This window comes from Gymnoscopelus braueri (assembly GCF_963280865.1).
Source record: "Gymnoscopelus braueri genome assembly, chromosome: 19".
NCBI lineage: Eukaryota > Metazoa > Chordata > Actinopteri > Myctophiformes > Myctophidae > Gymnoscopelus > Gymnoscopelus braueri.
The window spans coordinates 12398390-12419924 of NC_137621.1; the positions used below are offsets into that span (position 1 = coordinate 12398390).

Sequence of the window (21535 nt, forward strand, 5' to 3'; positions counted from 1 at the left end):
CACTGAATTAAAAAGAAGAAACACCCACGCACTGCCCAAACTTGCTCAATGAGGAAACTGTTTTATTTCATCAGGAGCAACGTTTCGGTACAAAGAGCTTCTTTTCGCTTGAAGAAGGTCTTGTACCGAAAGCGTTGCTGAGACAAGTTGAGACAGTGAGCTGGGTTTAGACAATGTGTCTCTAGATATCATTGACACATGATGACAATTCATAGATGTAAGTGGTGTGTGTGTGTGTGTGTGTGTGTGTGTGTGTGTGTGTGTGTGTGTGTGTGTGTGTGTGTGTGTGTGTGTGTGTGTGTGTGTGTGTGTGTGTGTGTGTCAGACCGGGGGAGGGAGTGTGGTCCTCTTTGACAGTGGTTCTCAAACTTTTTAATTTCAAGAACACCCATAACTCTGAGAGTGTCCAAATGTAACCAAATGGACCTGTAAGGGTCCATTTGGTTACATTTGGACACTCTCTGAGTTACAGGCCTGTAAGGGTCCAAGAAGAAGAAGAAGAAGGAGAAGGAGAAGAAGAAGAAGAGGAAGAAAAAGAAGAGATGTTTTGAAGAAGTGTTTTGGAATGGATGGATTAGGGGAGGAATGAGAGACACACAGCTGTGTTTCTAAACATACCAGTGGATAATCTGACTGGCTCAATACAGCAGGGATGGAGGGATGAGAGGGAGAGAGATTGAGACAGAGAGAGAGAGAGTATGTGTGTGTGTGTGTGTGTGTTTGTGCGTGCGTAAAACAGCTGTCATGGTGTGAGATCAGATTAGATTTGGTGGATGGACGTGCTGATATAAATGTACTGCTGTGTGTGTGTGTGTGTGCGTGTGCGTGTGCGTGTGTGTGTGTGTGTGGGGTAATGTTTTAAACAGATATTTTTGTGAGCCTAAGAGCGAGACAGATTATAGCCAGAGAGAGCAGTGTAAATGTGTGGGTGTGTGTAGATCAACTCATGTATTACAGCCCATTATCAAAAAACATGTCCCGTACGTGATGAATTGAATACACAGGACCACAATGGAAACAAGCCCCTAGGGCATGATGCGAAAAGGTGTCTAGTATATAGTGTGTGTACTGTTTGTAAACGCACATGCAATTATTTGTGTGTGCATTTACTGTACCGTATTTGTTTTGGTATTTGTGTGCGTGCGCGTGCGCGTGTGTGTGTGTGTGTGTGTGTGTGTGTGTGTGTGTGTGTGTGTGTGTGTGTGTGTGTGTGTGTGTGTGTGTGTGTGTGCGTGCGTGTGTGCGTGTGTGCGTGTGTTTGTGTGTGTGTGTGTAGTGTATATGTACAGACTTGTCATGTTTTCCAGGTAGTTGCAGTTGGATTCTACATCTGTCTGCTGCTCGTATCTCCTCCTCTTTCTTCAGGATGAGTCTCTGCAGCCCTGAGACCCAGTCCTGAGCCACCACCGGGTTCACATTCTGATGGAGAGAGAGAGAGAGAGAGAGAGAGAGAGAGAGAGAGAGAGAGAGAGAGAGAGAGAGAGAGAGAGAGAGAGAGAGAGAGAGAGTCAGCAAAATCCTAACCCCTGAATCTAATTAGATTATTGTTGCTGTCGGGCTGGAACCTCTTATCTCCATATTCACACTTTTCGCTTGGAATTGTAGGAGTTGAGGCATTTTATTTAGTTCGACTCGGTTCACCAGATAAATACTGTGAAAATAGCAGATCTGCGAGCTTGTAGATCGGCTTTTTTTTTTTTATTGCCTCTTTCTTATATTATTTGACAATTTGGCCAAAAGTAAACACTGTTGATTACTTTTGATGCAGTAATGGTCTTTTTTAGGTATCAAAAACATCTTAAAAGTCCTTTAATTGTCACTTCATTGTCATCTGGGGACCCCCATAAATCATGTGGGGGGACCCCCATGGGGGTCCCGACCCACAGGCTGAGAACCACTGCTCTACACCACCCTCCTCCACACCTCTAGGCAGATCATATTTAATAACTCACAGTACATAATGTCAGTTAACACAAACACATAACACTATAAATAACTCTAAATCAGGTCCAATTTCTTCCTTCAGATCCCTTCTTCTTCTTCCCCGTTTTCTCTACCTCCATCAATCTCTCTCTCTCCCTCCATCCGGAGTGAGACACACGTCTCTCTGTTGCCTGTTTCCTCTCACTGAGGCTCTGACAGGCCGTGCAGCGTCAGCACAAACACACAAGCTGTGCACTTCTTCCATCTCAGCTGCACAGACAGGCCTGTGTGCGCAGTGGTGGAGAAAAGTACTCAAATAATGTTTTACTTAAGTAAAAGTATCAATACTGTAAATGTAGAAATACTCTGTCACAAGTAAAAGTACGGAATTAAAAACTTTAGACGGGACCCTTGGCCATCGCCCAGACACTGTTTGTTTACATCCGGGTCCTCGTTGTGGCTTCTGCAGCTCTAAAAAGATCCCCAATAAACGGTAAAAAATACACTGGCACCGGCTGTACCGTTTTAAAAGACCTCTGGCACTCAATGTGTTAACCACTTCAGCCTTATATATACTTCGGCTATTTGAAAATAGCAGATCTACAAGCTCACAACGCGTCGCATTGCGACGCGTTGTGAGCTTGTAGATCTGCAATTTTCAAAAGATTTTTATACACCTTTGAAAACTTGTGAAATGGGACATTCTGCGTAACGAGTACTTTTACTTTTTGGGACTTTAAGTATATTTTGATGCCAATACTTTTGTACTTTTACTGACGTACATTTTGAATATACCAGACTTTTATATGTGACTGAGTATCTCTACATTGTGGTATTGATACTTTTACTCAAGGAAATAATCTGAGTGCTTCTTCCACCGCTGCGTGTGTGTGCGTGTGCGTGTGCGTGTGTGTGTGTGTGCGCGTGTGTGTGTGTGCATGTGCGTGTGCGTGTGCTTGTGTGTGTGCGTGTGCATGTTTAACAGAGGAGGACAACATGCAAGGCTGGTTCTTTGCGGAGGAGGATTGCGATCAGATTAATAAACAGAAACACCCTCTCCTGTTGAGGCAAATGCCTGTGGTCGTGTGTGTGTGTGTGCGTGTGTGTGCGTGTGCGTGTGCGTGTGGCCACAGGTCACATTGTGACAGACTGGGGGGGATGGACACAGACTTAGAGTCTTGAGGGACATGTGGACAAACAGACCCTGCTGCTCAAACAGAGCCAGTCTGCAGGACGCAGGCAACAACCTCAGAGGAATCCTGAGGTGCAACTTGATGAGTTTCGATTGCAAAACGTTTCCCTGGGAAAAAACGACAGAGGACGATTTGTCTGCTGCTGCGTCCCACGTCTGTCTGTCTGGCTCTGCTCTCAGACAGAGGTCTGTTTACCCTAGTATTCTCCAAACGGGAAACAAAAAATGCTGAACTCTAAAACCACAGGAAAAAACACTCTGTGTTGAATTCCAACAACGTTATAAAACCTGCACGGCTGGGTCGTGAATAAAAAAATATGACAGATTCATTAGATTTTTTCCTTTTGAAGTGTGGCAACTATTATGACTTTCAGGGTGTTTTTTGTCTATAACTGTGGTTCTCAAAGTGGGGTCCCGGGACCCCCGGGGGTCCTTGGGGGTTCCAGGGGGTCCCCGGCTAAATTATTGATAGTTAGGAACCAAATGGACCCTTATGTGTCTGTAACTCAGAGAGTGTAGGCCCTAACGGGTCCATTTGGTTCCATTCGTACACTCTCAGAGTTAGATTAACACTGATGATACTACAGTGTAGTTTGGGGGTCCCAGAGATCAAAATGGTATCGAATGGGGGTCCATGGCCCTAATGCATGTCAAGCTGGGGAGTCATTCAAATTAAAATGGAGAATCACTGGTATAAAATAAAATAAAAATCTTCTCATGTGGGGGTCCCTAGGGCATGTCCTTTCAAATGGGGTCCGCGGGCTAATATGTGTCAATTTGGGGGTTCTTGACAAGAAAAATATTGAGAACCACTGGTCTAAAATACTCCAGGTGGAAGATCAGGTGAAAACAGGCCAAATTGATATGTATTTGGCCGCGGACCCCCATCTGAAACGGTTTTGTGCCAGGGACCCCCAGAAGAGAAGATTTATGCAAAAAGAAATGGCTTTAAAAAATGATTTAACATTTTCGATATTTTTCCAATATTTCCAATAAATAGGCAAAATGTATTATTAAAAAAAAAGAAAATCTGAAATAGCTAAAATAGCCGATCTACAAGCTCACAGTGTGTGGTGATGTGAAGCATTGTGAGCTTGTAGATCGGCTATTTTCTCTATAAGTCATCAGAAAATAATTGTGTGTTGTTGCTGTTGTTGTAACTGTTTGTTTTTTACTGTTGTTGAGACCGAAGACAAATTTCCACACGTGGACAATAAATGAAACTAACTAACTAACTAACTAACTAACTAACTAACTAACTAACTATATCGTAAGTGGTTAAGAAGACGAACTTGAGTAGTGGAGAACTTTTCAAAAATCTCATTGTTGTTGTTGTTGATGATAAAGATTTCATTGCCTTTTGGTGTCTCTGATGAGAAGATGTCACTGTATCATATTTCATACCCCCTCAAATGGGGGTCCCTAGGGCACATCTTTTCAAATGGGATGTGTCAATTTGGGGGTCCTTGACAAGAAAAAGTTTGAGAACCACTGGCCTAAAAGGTCAGGTGAAAACAGCGAGGGTTCTGGTGTGTGTGTGTGTGTTTATGTTGGACTTCACACAGACAGAACTGATCGAAATCTAAATAAAAATGGTAAATTAATCTGACCTGAGAATCTCCAGACAACAATGTGCACTCTTGATAACTAGATAAAATATTTCAGCTCAAAACGCCTTGCTTCGCGCCACGTTTCGAGCTTGTATATCTGCTATGCTTTTCATACTTTTGTGTGAAGCTGTAGTATGATCAAGTAGGGCGTTAATTTATGAAAGAAACACAAAAAAGTTTAAATATAGAGATAAGAGGTTTCTGCACACAGCAACGATATTCAGGTGGGTTTAAATCCTGATCACTTATATCGGTGATAAACGAGGGACCCATCTTTCTCCCTTAATTGAAGCCCGGCCCCAAAACAACACATTTCTGTACCCCACCACAAAATCGTCAATCTTCCAGCTTTAATTGAGAGACTGACTGTGGCACAAGTTGTCGTGGCCGAGCGGTTAAGGCGATAGACTAGAAATCTATTGGGGTCTCCCCGCGCAGGTTCGAATCCTGCCGACGTAATAGCTTTAGTACATATTGGACGTTACTAATGGTGCAACAATTAACCACTTAAACCCTATATACAGTTGACCGGGGTCCTCCACATAGACATCAATAGGTAGATGGCTCATTGGCCTCTGGGCCGCACGTCAACACCGCCACCATTATTATGTAGGGCAACTTGCCATAACTCCACTGCAAGAAATGAGCTTGTAGATTGATTTAGTCGATTATAAACAATCAATACATTTTTTTGCATTGATTCTTTGACATATATTACATAAGATAATTTCCTCCTTTTAAACATGCTTCTCAATTAATCCCAAAAATAATTGTCAGAATAATGGCTAAGAAAATCTTCAATCTTGCAGTTTTAAATGAAAGGGTATGAGGAACAGGTTGTCGTGGCCGAGTGGTTAAGGCGATAGACTAGAAATCTATTGGCTCTCCCCGCGCAGGTTCGAATCCTGCCGACAACGCAAAAATGTGTTTTTGTGTGTAATAATGTAAGAACATAGTAATAACACAGTAATAACATAGTAATAACAAAGTAATGTGTAATACAGTACAGTATGTCAAACCAACAGTAACATGCATCTCCTGTTAGTAAGAGCTGTCATGTTGCACTGGAGGGGTAGAAGGATGGACAGAGAGTGTAAACAACACATTTCTGTACCCCACCACAAAATCAATCTATCCAATGTTCAACGACAGAAAAGCAATTAAACCGTTAATTGCAATTATTTGAGTGACAATTAAAGTAAAATGTACATAATAATTGTGACAGCCCTATCAGTGGCATCATGGTCAGAAGAAGAATCAGGACTATAATACCTGGTAGTTCCCTTTCAGGCTGCTGATCATGCTGGAGATCTGGTTGACCAGACTGAGGTCATGGATCAGGTTCTGGAGGTCCTGGTACAGCTGACCCGGACCCATGTAGAGCTTACCTGTACAGGAACACACACACAGAGACAAGTTAAATGGAATGTCTTGCACTATATTCAACATTTCTAACATAGAACATGGTTAATGTGTGACAAGGTAAAGATGAGCTGTGACTGAAAGTCCTGCAATAAACTGGCAGAGTTTCTAATGAGACAAAGATCAATAAACCAACTCATAGTTGGTCCGTTTAAACAGGGAGCCATGGCAGCTGACCACTGAAGCTGTGTGTGTGTGTGTGTGTGTGTGTGTGTGTGTGTGTGTGTGTGTGTGTGTGTGTGTGTGTGTGTGTGTGTGTGTGTGTGTGTGTGTGTGTGTGTGTGTGTGTGTGTACGTACGACGTACGTACACACACACACACACACACACACACACACACACACACACACACACACACGTACGTCGTACGTGTGTGTGTGTGTGTGTGTGTGTGTGTGTGTGTGTGTGTGTGTGTGTGTGTGTGTGTGTGTGTGTGTGTGTGTGTGTGTGTGTGCACACAACATTCATACTGTTATGTAATGGAAGCTACCGGAGGCAATCCTCATTTATAAAATACTGTGTGTGTCCATACAGTAAGTGATACTGTACACATACTTGTGTATTCTCCTCTCTTCCACCATGTATTGATGTTTGCTCTACAGGAGGGTCTCTGTGAACCAGTTCTTATCAGTGTGTTAATGTAGCAACCTATAATGTAATGATTGATTTACCCATTTGTTACACATTAACAACCAAAAAAGAAGAAAACAACAGAAGACCAGGACAGAACATGGCTCATCAGAGACCACACACACACACACACGCGCACGCGCACGCACACGCACACGCACACACACACACAGCCAACTATGAGGCAAAAGCTTGAGTGTTAGTTTAACTGGGAGCGTATACAAATGGTTTTGCTGATGGTCGGCCCAGTGCGTAGGCAGAGAGGCAGAGACAGCACAGCTACTAAACATTTATTCTGTGTAATGATGATCGCAGTATAAACTAAACACTAGGCTGCATTATAATGTGGTACTGAGTGAAATCTGTTGTTAACACAGTCTGTGCTTTGTGTTTGTCCATAAACTATTTAAAACCACTTTACTGGGGAACAGAAACAGTTAAACCTGAGTGGTCCTGGCACCAGAATGCCTTGAGCTCCCTCTGATGTTGTCCTCTCTCTCTCTCTCTCTCTCTCTCTCCTCCTACTCTCTTCCACAATGGCCATTGAGTCTGCCTCGGTGATCCATCTCCATGACAACCCAGTGCAGTCTTCTCCCAGAGGGCTGGCTGACAGGGGAGGGGGTGTGTGGGGGGGGGGGGGGAGGTAGTGGGGGCACTGTGGGTAATGTTACCCCCGCTCTGCTGCTGCCCCCGGCCCGGACACCCGTCCACATGCGTAGGTGGTCCTCTCTGCTCACAAAGGCTCTTATTCTAAAAAATGCCTCCTCGCTCTAAGGAGATTCACAGTGTTTGTTTGTGTACAGGAGGCAAATCAATGACAGAGTTCCTCGTGTAGAGCACACACACACACACAAGCTCACAAGCTCACATGCACACTCACGTGCATGCAAATACAGTGACACCGACAGTGAATGCAAGACAGTGATAGCAGCAAGAGTTGTGAACTGTTGCGATAAAAGAAGGTTATCTAATTGAATATGACAACCCTAATAACCATTGAGTTTCTCGCAATGTAGACCTCTAAACCTACTGCACATATAAACAGAGCTGATACTTTTTTTGTATATACTATTTAGTTTTGAGAAAAATATTGCTAATTGTCCCAAAAAGTTATATATAACATACAGGGTACAGATATAGCTCTGTTTAACACAATGCTGTACCCCCTCCAACTGTATATACTTTCCCCATTTTCTTAAATTGTTTTTATTATATTTTGACACTTGCTTTGGCAATGTAAACGTATGTTTTCTCATGGCAATAAAGCTCCTTTGAATTGAATTGAATTGAATGCTTGTGGGTTTTGTTGGGCAGATTTTCATGGGTCAACAGGCTTCCATTGAAGTCATAGCCATCCCAGGCTGTACTTACATTCAGATGTAGGTTCAGTGAAGCAAACAGACACGTATGGAATCAAATGGGGGCAATTAGACTTTGGAGCAGGGGTTCTTTTTTTTTTTTTTACGTTTCGGATCATTTGAGCTAATAGCCTTGTGTAATGGTGCTGTGTATCATTTTCATGGTTCATCTGTCATTGGGGGCAGCGGAGACATTCAACTGCATCCAGGTCAGCTGAGCAGAACTGCTGAACACATCTCTCACACGTTTCCACCAACAATCGGAGCCAAGACTCCAAGTGATGATCAGCCAGGACTAATAGAAATAGACCTAAACTAGAAAATGTGCTCCTCGGAGCACATTTCAGGTCAGGTAGGTTATTGTGGGCCAGCAATGTTCGGAATTCGTCAATCAGGATGGAATATGAACAATCGGACAGATCCGTCCTGATCAAATGACTATGGAGATAATGTGTATCGATTTGTGTGATGTTTGGACAAAATCTGTAGGAGTTAGTGATGTGCGGGTCGGGTTTTTTCATGACCCGCCCCGCCCCAACCCGCGACGGAACGCGACCCGCCTCAACCCGCCCCGCGAACCCATATATAAATCTATGGCTCAACCCGCCCCGCGACCCGCGGTGGGAATATATATATATATTATATAGCGCTCTTTTAAGTACCCAAAGTCCCTTTATATGTCTACAGTAGCACAACATTGTCATGGGCTGAATAAACAAGCATGTTGGTCAAAATAGTTTTTTTTTTTTTTTTTTCGTGGAGAGCGGCTGACCCGCTCACCCTCAGCCCGCATAATTTTCTCTGAAATCCTGACTCGACCTACCCGCGCCGCGGGTTGACCCGCGGGTCCCGCGGGTTACGGGTCGACCCGCTCATCACTAGTAGGAGTAATACAAAAAAAATAGTTTTTTAAAAATCGTCTTCCTGGTGGCGCTATAACAGGACAATGTGAAACTGGTTTCTTCCTCGGCCTAGTAGGAATATGCGTTTTCACAGCGATCGGAAACTGCGTTCATGATTTTGTTCAAAAGAGGCATTCCTGCAAACTTTAGATGCCAATCATACCCAATCAGGATGGAATATGAAACATCTGACAGATCCGTGTTGATCGCATGACCATAGAGATAATGTGTGCCGATTTGCGTGATGTTTGGACAAAATCTGTAGGAGTAATATCAACTGATGTTAAAAATGCAGGGCAGAGGTTTTTCCTTGGCCTCTAGGGAGTGTGTGAGCAAAGTTTCATATCGATCGGGCCAACGGTGCCAGAGATCACACACACACGCACACACGCACACACGCACACACGCACACACACACACACACACACACACGCCTTTGGCCTGGCGGAGACAACTACAAAGCAATGGCTTTTATGATGTTTAACAACTTAATCCCTGTGTACTTAATTGACCAGGGTTCCCCAGGGTTCTATATTGGTCAGCTCTTTTTTCCCCCCTCTACACCAAATCTATATTCCAAAAATAGGCAAATGTATTTCCATTTACGCTTCAAAAAGAAAAGGTATATATATATATATTTTCTACATCAGGTTAATTAATTGAGAATCAGTTCTCAGGGGAGAAACAATAAATGCTTCTATCTCCATTGATACTAATGAAGCTGTCCTCCCCTATACTGTGTAAAATACACAAAGATGAAAAGTAGCCTAACACAAGGCGTGCAATTCTGATGTGATTTCCAGACTTGTTGTAGCACTTGGCCCGAGCTAAACCATGACCATTCCATCATTCCCTGGCTAGAGATGGCAGGGCACAGTGGAACCCATTTGAAGCTCAGACCAAAACCTCCTCCTCTTTTTAGTGAGAGTGCCAAGTGTCAACACATTTCTAACAAAACAATCAAGGAACAGCCTTTGGTCATATTACACACTTTACCCAGAAATCCCCACAATATCTACCAATAACATACTGACTGTAGGAAAAAAAATACTGTTGCTGTCGGGCAGAAATCTTATCGGGCAGAAATCTTATCTCTGTATTTTAACTATTAGTTTTTTTTTATTGTTTTAACACATTTAGACCGGGAACCCCTATTCGTTGTTATACCTTTCAATCCGGGAACCCCTTTGTGTAGCATTAGCTGTTGCTATATATATAGCAACATGTTTTTTAGGATTTTTTTAAATTAAAATCAGAAGTTTTTCAGAATACTTCAGGATTTAGAAGGTGTTTTTAGAATTGGCCTCAGGTCTGAAGGTTAAAATAACGCCCTACTTGATCATACTACAGCGTCACACAAAAGTATAAAAAAGTAGCAAATCTACAAGCTCAAAACCATGCGTTTTGCGCTTGTAGATCTGCTTACTTTTGCCGTTTTTTTATTTGAATCCTGAAAAGTAACAGCTTTCAGACATATGAGCTTTTCCCACCCGACAGAGACGATATAATAAGATTTAGTCTTTGTGGAATTAAAAAGAGCAAAACCTTCACGGTCTGTGACTTGCTGTGCCGTGGATAAAAGATATGATGTAATGAGGCAGACATCCAGAGGAGGTGACATCATGTCCTGGAGAGTTCCATTCATAGCTTCTTTAGCAGGCTGGTCACCAACACACTGAGCTGCACAGACTATTCTCTCTTATTAAAAGGACCGTGGACCGTGATGCACAAATGCAAGTGCGCATGGCATGTGTGAAGCTTTTCAGTACATCCGTGCACCCCCCCCCCCCCCGCCCCCCCCACACACACACACACACACACACACACACACACACACACACACACACACACACACACACACACACACACACACACACACACACACTATATAACACCCTATATTCGTGTTTCTGCCACAAGTAATTAAATTGTGTACCAACAGACGTACAGTCCGTGGTGGGAGTGTTTGTGTCATATCAGGTTAAGACATTATGTGGGTCAGGGCTCCAGTGCCCCCCCCCCCCCCCCCCCCCCCGGTCATACCAGATGTTACCAGATGTTACCAGATGTTACTCCGAGTCTGTCTGCCACATCTGCTAAGCTCCGAATGATGCACCACAGGAGGTCCAGTGGTGACGGGCAGATGGTTTCATATAGGGGGACAGGTGTGTGTGTGTGTGTGTGTGTGTGTGTGTGTGTGTGTGTGTGTGTGTGTGTGTGTGTGTGTGTGTGTGTGTGTGTGTGTGTGTGTGTGTGTGTCGGGCGGCTGAAGAAGAGAAGAGAGGAAGGAAAGAGGAAATATGTGTGAAGGAAGCATAGTGATAGGTGGCAGGAGGCAGGATGGAGAGTGATATGAAGCCATGGGGTGCAGGGGGGGGGGGCAGGATGGGGGTCAGCAGGGGATCAGAGGGTATTTATCTCCCCTCCTATAGGACCCCCAGAGAGTAAGAGGATGAACCAGCAGGTCCATGTGGATCTACAGAATCTATAGCAGTGGTTCTCAAACCTTTTCATGTCAAGGACCCCCAAAATTGATATGTATTTGACCGTGGACCCCCATCTGAAAACATATTGTGCCAGGGACCTCCAGAAGCAAAGATTTGAGTTCAAATATTTCACTTTAAAAATACATATATTCAAAGATTTGCACACCGCTATAAGCTTGTATATCGGCTATTTTTTATTTGATTGTGATGCTATATTAACTGATTCAGCTGAGGACCCCCTGGAATCCCTTCAAGGACCCCTGGGGGTCCACGGACCCCACTTTGAGAAGCACTGATCTCTATCCCCTAACTACGCAGTCCTCCTCTGTGCATATAGACGTACACGTAGCATGGCTGTTAATGAACTGTAGCTCCACAGTATAGAGTTTTATAGGTGGGCTATGTGTTATGTCACATTAAAGTAATATAACATCAAAGAACTTGGCTGGAGATGAATGCAACATTCAGGAACATAAGGAGAGAGAGAGAGAGAGAGAGAGAGAGAGAGAGAGAGAGAGAGAGAGAGAGAGAGAGAGAGAGAGAGTGTTGTGGTAATTGTAGCTCACGGTCATTGCCAATATAAAATCTAACCTTTGACCTCAGCTCAAACTCACATAACCTTCAACCTGCATATTGCAGCGAGCGCACACACACACACACACACACACACACACACACACACACACACGCACACACGCACACACGCACACACGCACACAGACACACAGACACACACACACACACACACACACACACACACACACACACGAAAACGAATCTTCATCATAGGATAAAAACAGCACGACTTTGACCACAAATCATACAGTTCCAGTTGTGGCCCCCGGCTGGGTTTCCAGTGTTTTCAAGTGGCTGAGCAGCTGTCCTGAAGGGACGGCCAGAGAGCCTGATGGAAACACTGAAGTCACTGCTGGGTCTGTCCGTGTGTCTAACTAAGTACATTTACTCAAGTACTGTACTACAATTTTGAGGAATTTTTACTTTATTGGAGTATTTGCACATTTCAGTACTTTCACTTCTACTCCACTACATCTGAGAGGCAAATATAGTACTTTTACTCCACTACAATTATTAGAAAACTTTAGTTACTTTGTAGATTTTGATTATGAATACAAAACCTACATTGAACACTTCAGCCTTATATACATTTTGTATAGATTTTATACATGATTCTGCATAATGAGTACTTTTACATTTTGAAACTTTAATACTTTTGTAATTTTACTCAAGTACATTTAGAATTCCGGACTTTTACTTGTAACAGAGTATTTCTACATTGCAGTATTGATACTTTTACTTAAGTAAAACATGTGAGTACTTTTTCCACCACTGTCTGTGTCTGTCAGCAGCCAGCAGTATGCATGGTCTCTAAGGGACTCACACCATTATATAACACAACATAAAGGTCTGTAAATCTCTGGCATAAAGAGAGAGTAAAGGCACCATTTAGCTATAAAAATGATGTAGGTCTGATACAGCAGTGGTTCCCACACCGTGGGACAAGTCCAGGTGTGCAGGGTGCAGGGTTTGCCAGAAAGCACAGCCACCGTCAGTGTTTCAATACCAGACTTCACAAAGTTTTCATCAGTTGAGAATGCATTACACGGCACTTTGATTGTTTGCTCACATAAAAAAAAGATACTGTGGCCAATGTGGGGATTTAACCCACGACCTTGGCGTCATTAGCACCACGCTCTAACCAGCTGAGCTAATCGGACTGTCTGTTTAAAGCCCCAATGTCTATCATTAACACTTTGCAGTTTGCATGTTCTCCCTGTGTTCCCTAGGGTAGGTACCCTCACAAAAACATGCAGTAATCCTGGTCTACTTGTTGTTAACTAGTTGTAAGAACGCTTGTTTTCTATTGCTGTATTGTTTATTGGATTATTGGATTGTCTATTGGATCTTGTTTAGTCGATACACTTATTTGTTTTAGCTCATGCTCATTTGATTTAGCTATTTTGTCTCATCTGTTTAAGGAAATAGGTAGCTGATATATTGCACTTTTACCTTAGCGCTAGGTATACTCTTGATTGCTTGTTTTTGCAGAAAATGCACTAAAGACTTCTGGTGATTAGTAGTTTTCGTTCCCTACCTATGTTGAATACACTTATTGTAAGTCGCTTTGGATAAAAGCGTCTGCTAAATGACTGTAATGTAATGTAATGTAATGTAATGTATACTGCCTCCCCCTGGTCAGCCGGAGCGCCTGATGGAGGGGAAAGGAACTGGTTGGAATAACGTGTTCCTTCCATGCGCTACGTCCTACCAGGGAAACTCCCGTCCGTCAGGTGATAAGAAGGCTTGTTAGCCCTCATGCATTGAAGGAGGCATGAGTTCAGCTCTGGGTTCTCCCTAGGTTGGCAGAGGGAGTGTAGCGCCCAGGATTACTTCGAAAATTGGCACTGGGTGAAAAAATGGGGTTACAAAATCTCTGGATAAAAAGAATTAAAAAATACCAGACTTCACAAAGTTTTCGTCAGCTGAGAATGCATTACACAGCACTTTGCTTGTTACATTGTTGACATACAAAAAAACACTGTGTCCAATGTGGGGATCGAACCCACGACCTTGGCGTTATTAGCACCACGCTCTAACCAGCTGAGCTAATCGGACTGTCTATTAAAAGCCCAATGTCTATTTTTAAAACTTTGCAGTTTGCATGTTCTCCCTGTGTCCCCTAGGGTAGGTACCCTCACAAAAACATGCAGTAATCCTGGTCTCTATACTGCCTCCCCCTGGTCAGCCAGAGCGCCTGATGGAGGGGAAAGGAACTGGTTGGAATAACGTGTTCCTTCCATGCGCTACGTCCTACCGGGGAAACTCCCGTCCGTCAGGTGATAAGAAGGCTTGTTAGCCCTCATGCATTGAAGGAGGCATGAGTTCAGCTCTGGGTTCTCCCTAGGTTGGCAGAGGGAGTGTAGCGCCCAGGATTACTTAGAAAATTGGCACTGGGTGAAAAAATGGGGTTACAAAATCTCTGGATAAAAAAAAAAAAAAAAATACCAGACTTCACAAAGTTTTCGTCAGCTGAGAATGCATTACACGGCACTTTGCTTGTTACATTGTTGACAAACAAAAAAACACTGTGTCCAATGTGGGGATCGAACCCACGACCTTGGCGTTATTAGCACCACGCTCTAACCAGCTGAGCTAATCGGACTGTCTATTAAAAGCCCAATGTCTATTTTTAACACTTTGCAGTTTGCATGTTCTCCCTGTGTCCCCTAGGTTAGGTACCCTCACAAAAACATGCAGTAATCGTGGTCTCTATACTGCCTCCCCCTGGTCAGCCAGAGGGCCTGATGGAGGGGAAAGGAACTGGTTGGAATAACGTGTTCCTTCCATGCGCTACGTCCTACCGGGGAAACTCCCGTCCGTCAGGTGATAAGAAGGCTTGTTAGCCCTCATGCATTGAAGGAGGCATGAGTTCAGCTCTGGGTTCTCCCTAGGTTGGCAGAGGGAGTGTAGCGCCCAGGATTACTTAGAAAATTGGCACTGGGTGAAAAAATGGGGTTACAAAATCTCTGGAAAAAAAAATTAAAAAAAATACCAGACTTCACAAAGTTTTCGTCAGCTGAGAATGCATTACACGGCACTTTGCTTGTTACATTGTTGACATACAAAAAAACACTGTGTCCAATGTGGGGATCGAACCCACGACCTTGGCGTTATTAGCACCACGCTCTAACCAGCTGAGCTAATCGGACTGTCTATTAAAAGCCCAATGTCTATTTTTAACACTTTGCAGTTTGCATGTTCTCCCTGTGTCCCCTAGGTTAGGTACCCTCACAAAAACATGCAGTAATCGTGGTCTCTATACTGCCTCCCCCTGGTCAGCCAGAGGGCCTGATGGAGGGGAAAGGAACTGGTTGGAATAACGTGTTCCTTCCATAAGCTACGTCCTACCGGGGAAACTCCCGTCCGTCAGGTGATAAGAAGGCTTGTTAGCCCTCATGCATTGAAGGAGGCATGAGTTCAGCTCTGGGTTCTCCCTAGGTTGGCAGAGGGAGTGTAGCGCCCAGGATTACTTAGAAAATTGGCACTGGGTGAAAAAATGGGGTTACAAAATCTCTGGAATTTTTTTTTAAAAAAAATACCAGACTTCACAAAGTTTTCGTCAGCTGAGAATGCATTACACGGCACTTTGCTTGTTACATTGTTGACATACAAAAAAACACTGTGTCCAATGTGGGGATCGAACCCACGACCTTGGCGTTATTAGCACCACGCTCTAACCAGCTGAGCTAATCGGACTGTCTATTAAAACCCCAATGTCTATTTTTAACACTTTGCAGTTTGCATGTTCTCCCTGTGTCCCCTAGGTTAGGTACCCTCACAAAAACATGCAGTAATCGTGGTCTCTATACTGCCTCCCCCTGGTCAGCCAGAGGGCCTGATGGAGGGGAAAGGAACTGGTTGGAATAACGTGTTCCTTCCATAAGCTACGTCCTACCGGGGAAACTCCCGTCCGTCAGGTGATGAGAAGGCTTGTTAGCCCTCATGCATTGAAGGAGGCATGAGTTCAGCTCTGGGTTCTCCCTAGGTTGGCAGAGGGAGTGTAGCGCCCAGGATTAGTTCGAAAATTGGCACTGGGTGAAAAAATGGGGTTACAAAATCTCTGGATAAAAAAATAAAAAAATACCAGACTTCACAAAGTTTTCGTCAGCTGAGAATGCATTACACGGCACTTTGCTTGTTACATTGTTGACATACAAAAAAACACTGTGTCCAATGTGGGGATCGAACCCACGACCTTGGCGTTATTAGCACCACGCTCTAACCAGCTGAGCTAATCGGACTGTCTATTAAAAGCCCAATGTCTATTTTTAACACTTTGCAGTTTGCATGTTCTCCCTGTGTCCCCTAGGTTAGGTACCCTCACAAAAACATGCAGTAATCGTGGTCTCTATACTGCCTCCCCCTGGTCAGCCAGAGGGCCTGATGGAGGGGAAAGGAACTGGTTGGAATAACGTGTTCCTTCCATGCGCTACGTCCTACCGGGGAAACTCCCGTCCGTCAGGTGATAAGAAGGCTTGTTAGCCCTCATGCATTGAAGGAGGCATGAGTTCAGCTCTGGGTTCTCCCTAGGTTGGCAGAGGGAGTGTAGCGCCCAGGATTACTTAGAAAATTGGCACTGGGTGAAAAAATGGGGTTACAAAATCTCTGGAATTTTTTTTTAAAAAAAATACCAGACTTCACAAAGTTTTCGTCAGCTGAGAATGCATTACACGGCACTTTGCTTGTTACATTGTTGACATACAAAAAAACACTGTGTCCAATGTGGGGATCGAACCCACGACCTTGGCGTTATTAGCACCACGCTCTAACCAGCTGAGCTAATCGGACTGTCTATTAAAACCCCAATGTCTATTTTTAACACTTTGCAGTTTGCATGTTCTCCCTGTGTCCCCTAGGTTAGGTACCCTCACAAAAACATGCAGTAATCGTGGTCTCTATACTGCCTCCCCCTGGTCAGCCAGAGGGCCTGATGGAGGGGAAAGGAACTGGTTGGAATAACGTGTTCCTTCCATAAGCTACGTCCTACCGGGGAAACTCCCGTCCGTCAGGTGATAAGAAGGCTTGTTAGCCCTCATGCATTGAAGGAGGCATGAGTTCAGCTCTGGGTTCTCCCTAGGTTGGCAGAGGGAGTGTAGCGCCCAGGATTAGTTCGAAAATTGGCACTGGGTGAAAAAATGGGGTTACAAAATCTCTGGATAAAAAAATAAAAAAATACCAGACTTCACAAAGTTTTCGTCAGCTGAGAATGCATTACACGGCACTTTGCTTGTTACATTGTTGACAAACAAAAAAACACTGTGTCCAATGTGGGGATCGAACCCACGACCTTGGCGTTATTAGCACCACGCTCTAACCAGCTGAGCTAATCAGACTATATATTTAAAGCCCAATGTCTATTTTTAACACTTTGCAGTTTGCATGTTCTCCCTGTGTCCCCTAGGGTAGGTACCCTCACAAAAACATGCAGTAATCCTGGTCTCTATACTGCCTCCCCCTGGTCAGCCGGAGCGCCTGATGGAGGGGAAAGGAACTGGTTGGAATAACGTGTTCCTTCCATGCGCTACGTCCTACCGGGGAAACTCCCGTCCGTCAGGTGATAAGAAGGCTTGTTAGCCCTCATGCATTGAAGGAGGCATGAGTTCAGCTCTAGGTTCTCCCTAGGTTGGCAGAGGGAGTGTAGCGCCCAGGATTACTTCGAAAATTGGCACTGGGTGAAAAAATGGGGTTACAAAATCTCTGGATAAGAATGTTTAAAAAATACCAGACTTCACAAAGTTTTCGTCCGCTGAGAATGCATTACACGGCACTTTGCTTGTTACATTGTTGACATACAAAAAACCACTGTGTCCAATGTGGGGATCGAACCCACGACCTTGGCGTTATTAGCACCACGCTCTAACCAGCTGAGCTAATCGGACTCTCTATTTAAAGCCCAATGTCTATTTTTAACACTTTGCAGTTTGCATGTTCTCCCTGTGTCCCCTAGGGTAGGTACCCTCACAAAAACATGCAGTAATCCTGGTCTCTATACTGCCTCCCCCTGGTCAGCCGGAGCGCCTGATGGAGGGGAAAGGAACTGGTTGGAATAACGTGTTCCTTCCATGCGCTACGTCCTACCGGGGAAACTCCCGTCCGTCAGGTGATAAGAAGGCTTGTTAGCCCTCATGCATTGAAGGAGGCATGAGTTCAGCTCTAGGTTCTCCCTAGGTTGGCAGAGGGAGTGTAGCGCCCAGGATTACTTCGAAAATTGGCACTGGGTGAAAAAATGGGGTTACAAAATCTCTGGATAAAAAAATAAAAAAATACCAGACTTCACAAAGTTTTCGTCAGCTGAGAATGCATTACACGGCACTTTGCTTGTTACATTGTTGACAAACAAAAAAACACTGTGTCCAATGTGGGGATCGAACCCACGACCTTGGCGTTATTAGCACCACGCTCTAACCAGCTGAGCTAATCGGACTATATATTTAAAGCCCAATGTCTATTTTTAACACTTTGCAGTTTGCATGTTCTCCCTGTGTCCCCTAGGGTAGGTACCCTCACAAAAACATGCAGTAATCCTGGTCTCTATACTGCCTCCCCCTGGTCAGCCGGAGCGCCTGATGGAGGGGAAAGGAACTGGTTGGAATAACGTGTTCCTTCCATGCGCTACGTCCTACCGGGGAAACTCCCGTCCGTCAGGTGATAAGAAGGCTTGTTAGCCCTCATGCATTGAAGGAGGCATGAGTTCAGCTCTAGGTTCTCCCTAGGTTGGCAGAGGGAGTGTAGCGCCCAGGATTACTTCGAAAATTGGCACTGGGTGAAAAAATGGGGTTACAAAATCTCTGGATAAGAATGTTTAAAAAATACCAGACTTCACAAAGTTTTCGTCCGCTGAGAATGCATTACACGGCACTTTGCTTGTTACATTGTTGACATACAAAAAACCACTGTGTCCAATGTGGGGATCGAACCCACGACCTTGGCGTTATTAGCACCACGCTCTAACCAGCTGAGCTAATCGGACTCTCTATTTCAAGCCCAATGTCTATTTTTAACACTTTGCAGTTTGCATGTTCTCCCTGTGTCCCCTAGGGTAGGTACCCTCACAAAAACATGCAGTAATCCTGGTCTCTATACTGCCTCCCCCTGGTCAGCCGGAGCGCCTGATGGAGGGGAAAGGAACTGGTTGGAATAACGTGTTCCTTCCATGCGCTACGTCCTACCGGGGAAACTCCCGTCCGTCAGGTGATAAGAAGGCTTGTTAGCCCTCATGCATTGAAGGAGGCATGAGTTCAGCTCTAGGTTCTCCCTAGGTTGGCAGAGGGAGTGTAGCGCCCAGGATTACTTAAAAAATTGGCACTGGGTGAAAAAATGGGGTTACAAAATCTCTGGATAAAAAAATAAAAAGATACCAGACTTCACAACGTTTTCGTCAGCTGAGAATGCAACGGCACTTTGCTTGTTACATTGTTGACATACAAAAATCACTGTTGCCAATGTGGGGATCGAACCCACAACATTGACGTTATTTGCACCACGCTCTAACCAGCTGAGCTAATCGGCCTGTCTACAACTTGTCCCCATGTCTAATTTTACCACTTTGCTGCTGACTGCTGATAGGGGAACCTACAACTTTAGGGTGGATTAGGATAATTCCTTTTTAACAGGACGTTCATGAAAGTCCTTGCGGGCTTGTTTCCAATGAGGGCCTGTGAGCAATTAGGGGTTAAGAGTCTTGCTCAGGGACAAATTTCATTTCATCGACACATATGCTGGCGTAGCCTGGAATCGTATCTGGGGCAACCAGGGCCTCTGGCTCCCTAGGCGGGCTCACTAAGCACTCAGCTATGGCCGCCCCATTGATTGATTGAATTACAACTGGACGGACGGAAAGAAGGATGGACGAAGACGGACAGACGGACAGAAGGATGGACGGACAGACAGACAGACAAGACAGACGACCGGACTCTCTCTTTTCCCGGTGTTTCGCACTGGTCGACGTGATCTTTCAGGCATAGTTTTTGTGAAGTTAAAGGTTAGGGTTTAGGTGCAACCTGGACGGCACACCAATGATAGAGGGAGTCCCGACAAACGACGGGACAAAACACATACTTGGCTTGGCGTTGATGACGACCTTCTCCCCAGAGTGCGGCGCGGGGCGCGGGGTGCTTTCCGTGATGTCATCACTGGAGCCGAACTCCAGCACCTCCACATGGCTGAGAGGAACGCTCCACTTCAACAGGAACTTCTGACTCAAGGGGGCGCTGCCGCTCACACTGCCCTCCTGACTGACCCTGGAACACCACAACAAGCAACATGAAATACCTGAACACGTCTTTTTGCATGTCTGTTGAACGGCACTACGGCAGTGGTGGAAAAAGTTTTACTTAAGTAAATGTATCAATACTGCAATGTAAGAGTACGGAATTTCCAAATTTACTTGAGTAAAAGTACAAAAGTATTGGTAACAAAATGTACTGAAAGTACCAAAAGTAAAACTACTAAAATGTTTGAAAATAGCAGATCTACAAGCTCACAACGCGTCGCGGTGCGACGCGTTGTGAGCTTGTAGATCGGCTATTTTCAAATAGCCTAGGTATAAAATAGGGCTAAAGTGGTTAATGTATGTTTCATAATGTAACTAATAATGTATATCTGCAAAGCAACTAGTAACTAAAGTTGTCAAATAATTGTAGTGGAGTTAAAGTACAATATTTGCCTCTGAGATGTAGTGGAGTATAAGTATAAGTATAGACAATTGGAAATACTATTTCCAATTTACTATTTACTATTTACAATTTACTGTTTTACAAAAGTACAGTACTTGAGTAAATGTACTTAGTTACTTTACACCACTGTTGAACGGTACAAATTATATCAAGAGTAAATTGTGAAATATATGTTTTCAGGAACCAGAATCCTGGACTGCTGTTCTTGGCAGTCTTTGCATTATGCCTGTGAAATACAGTATGCTACACATTAAATATGGATGGCTATTGGCTATGTTGATGTTCTGCAGAGAAGAATTCCAGCTTGTTTACTGTGTGGGTAAATGAGTTACAGGGGTGTGAGAACCCACGTACAGTATAGGCAGTAAAAGACAAGATTGGCCTAATAATAATAACAAGTAGATATCATCCTGAATGACATGTTTCTGTACGAGAACAGAGGACGTTTACCAAGGACTGAGCTCAGCGAGACATTACAGCAGTGCTTCCTAAATCTTTCCATGCCAAAAGGACCCCCAAATAGCCATAGCCTCTGGCTGCGGCCCCTCTATTGCATTGGTTCTCAAAGTGGGGTTTGAAAATAGCAGATATACAAGCTCACAGCGCGTCACTTCGTGCCACGCTGTGAGCTTGTACATCTGCTATCTTTGAATAGCCTAATTATGGATATAAAATGTTTGGAACATTTTGAATAATTTAGATTTTAGAACATAAATCTTCTCTTCTGGGGGTCCCTGGCACAAACATATCAATTTGGG

The 21535-nt window shown here is 44.1% G+C and overlaps 1 protein-coding gene across 2 annotated transcripts in view; it reads right to left on the reverse strand.

The window, feature by feature from the left end:
* The window catches only part of arhgef10 (Rho guanine nucleotide exchange factor (GEF) 10), a 235584-nt gene that overhangs the window by 41697 nt on the left and 172352 nt on the right, over positions 1-21535 (reverse strand). For both annotated transcript variants that reach the window (XM_080413203.1, XM_080413202.1), the window contains 3 exons: positions 20161-20342; positions 5998-6113; positions 1292-1419 (listed from right to left, as the gene is read on the reverse strand). In XM_080413203.1, the coding sequence (XP_080269329.1) occupies positions 1292-1419; positions 5998-6113; positions 20161-20342 (426 nt within the window). The remainder of the gene's footprint in view (positions 1-1291; positions 1420-5997; positions 6114-20160; positions 20343-21535) is intronic.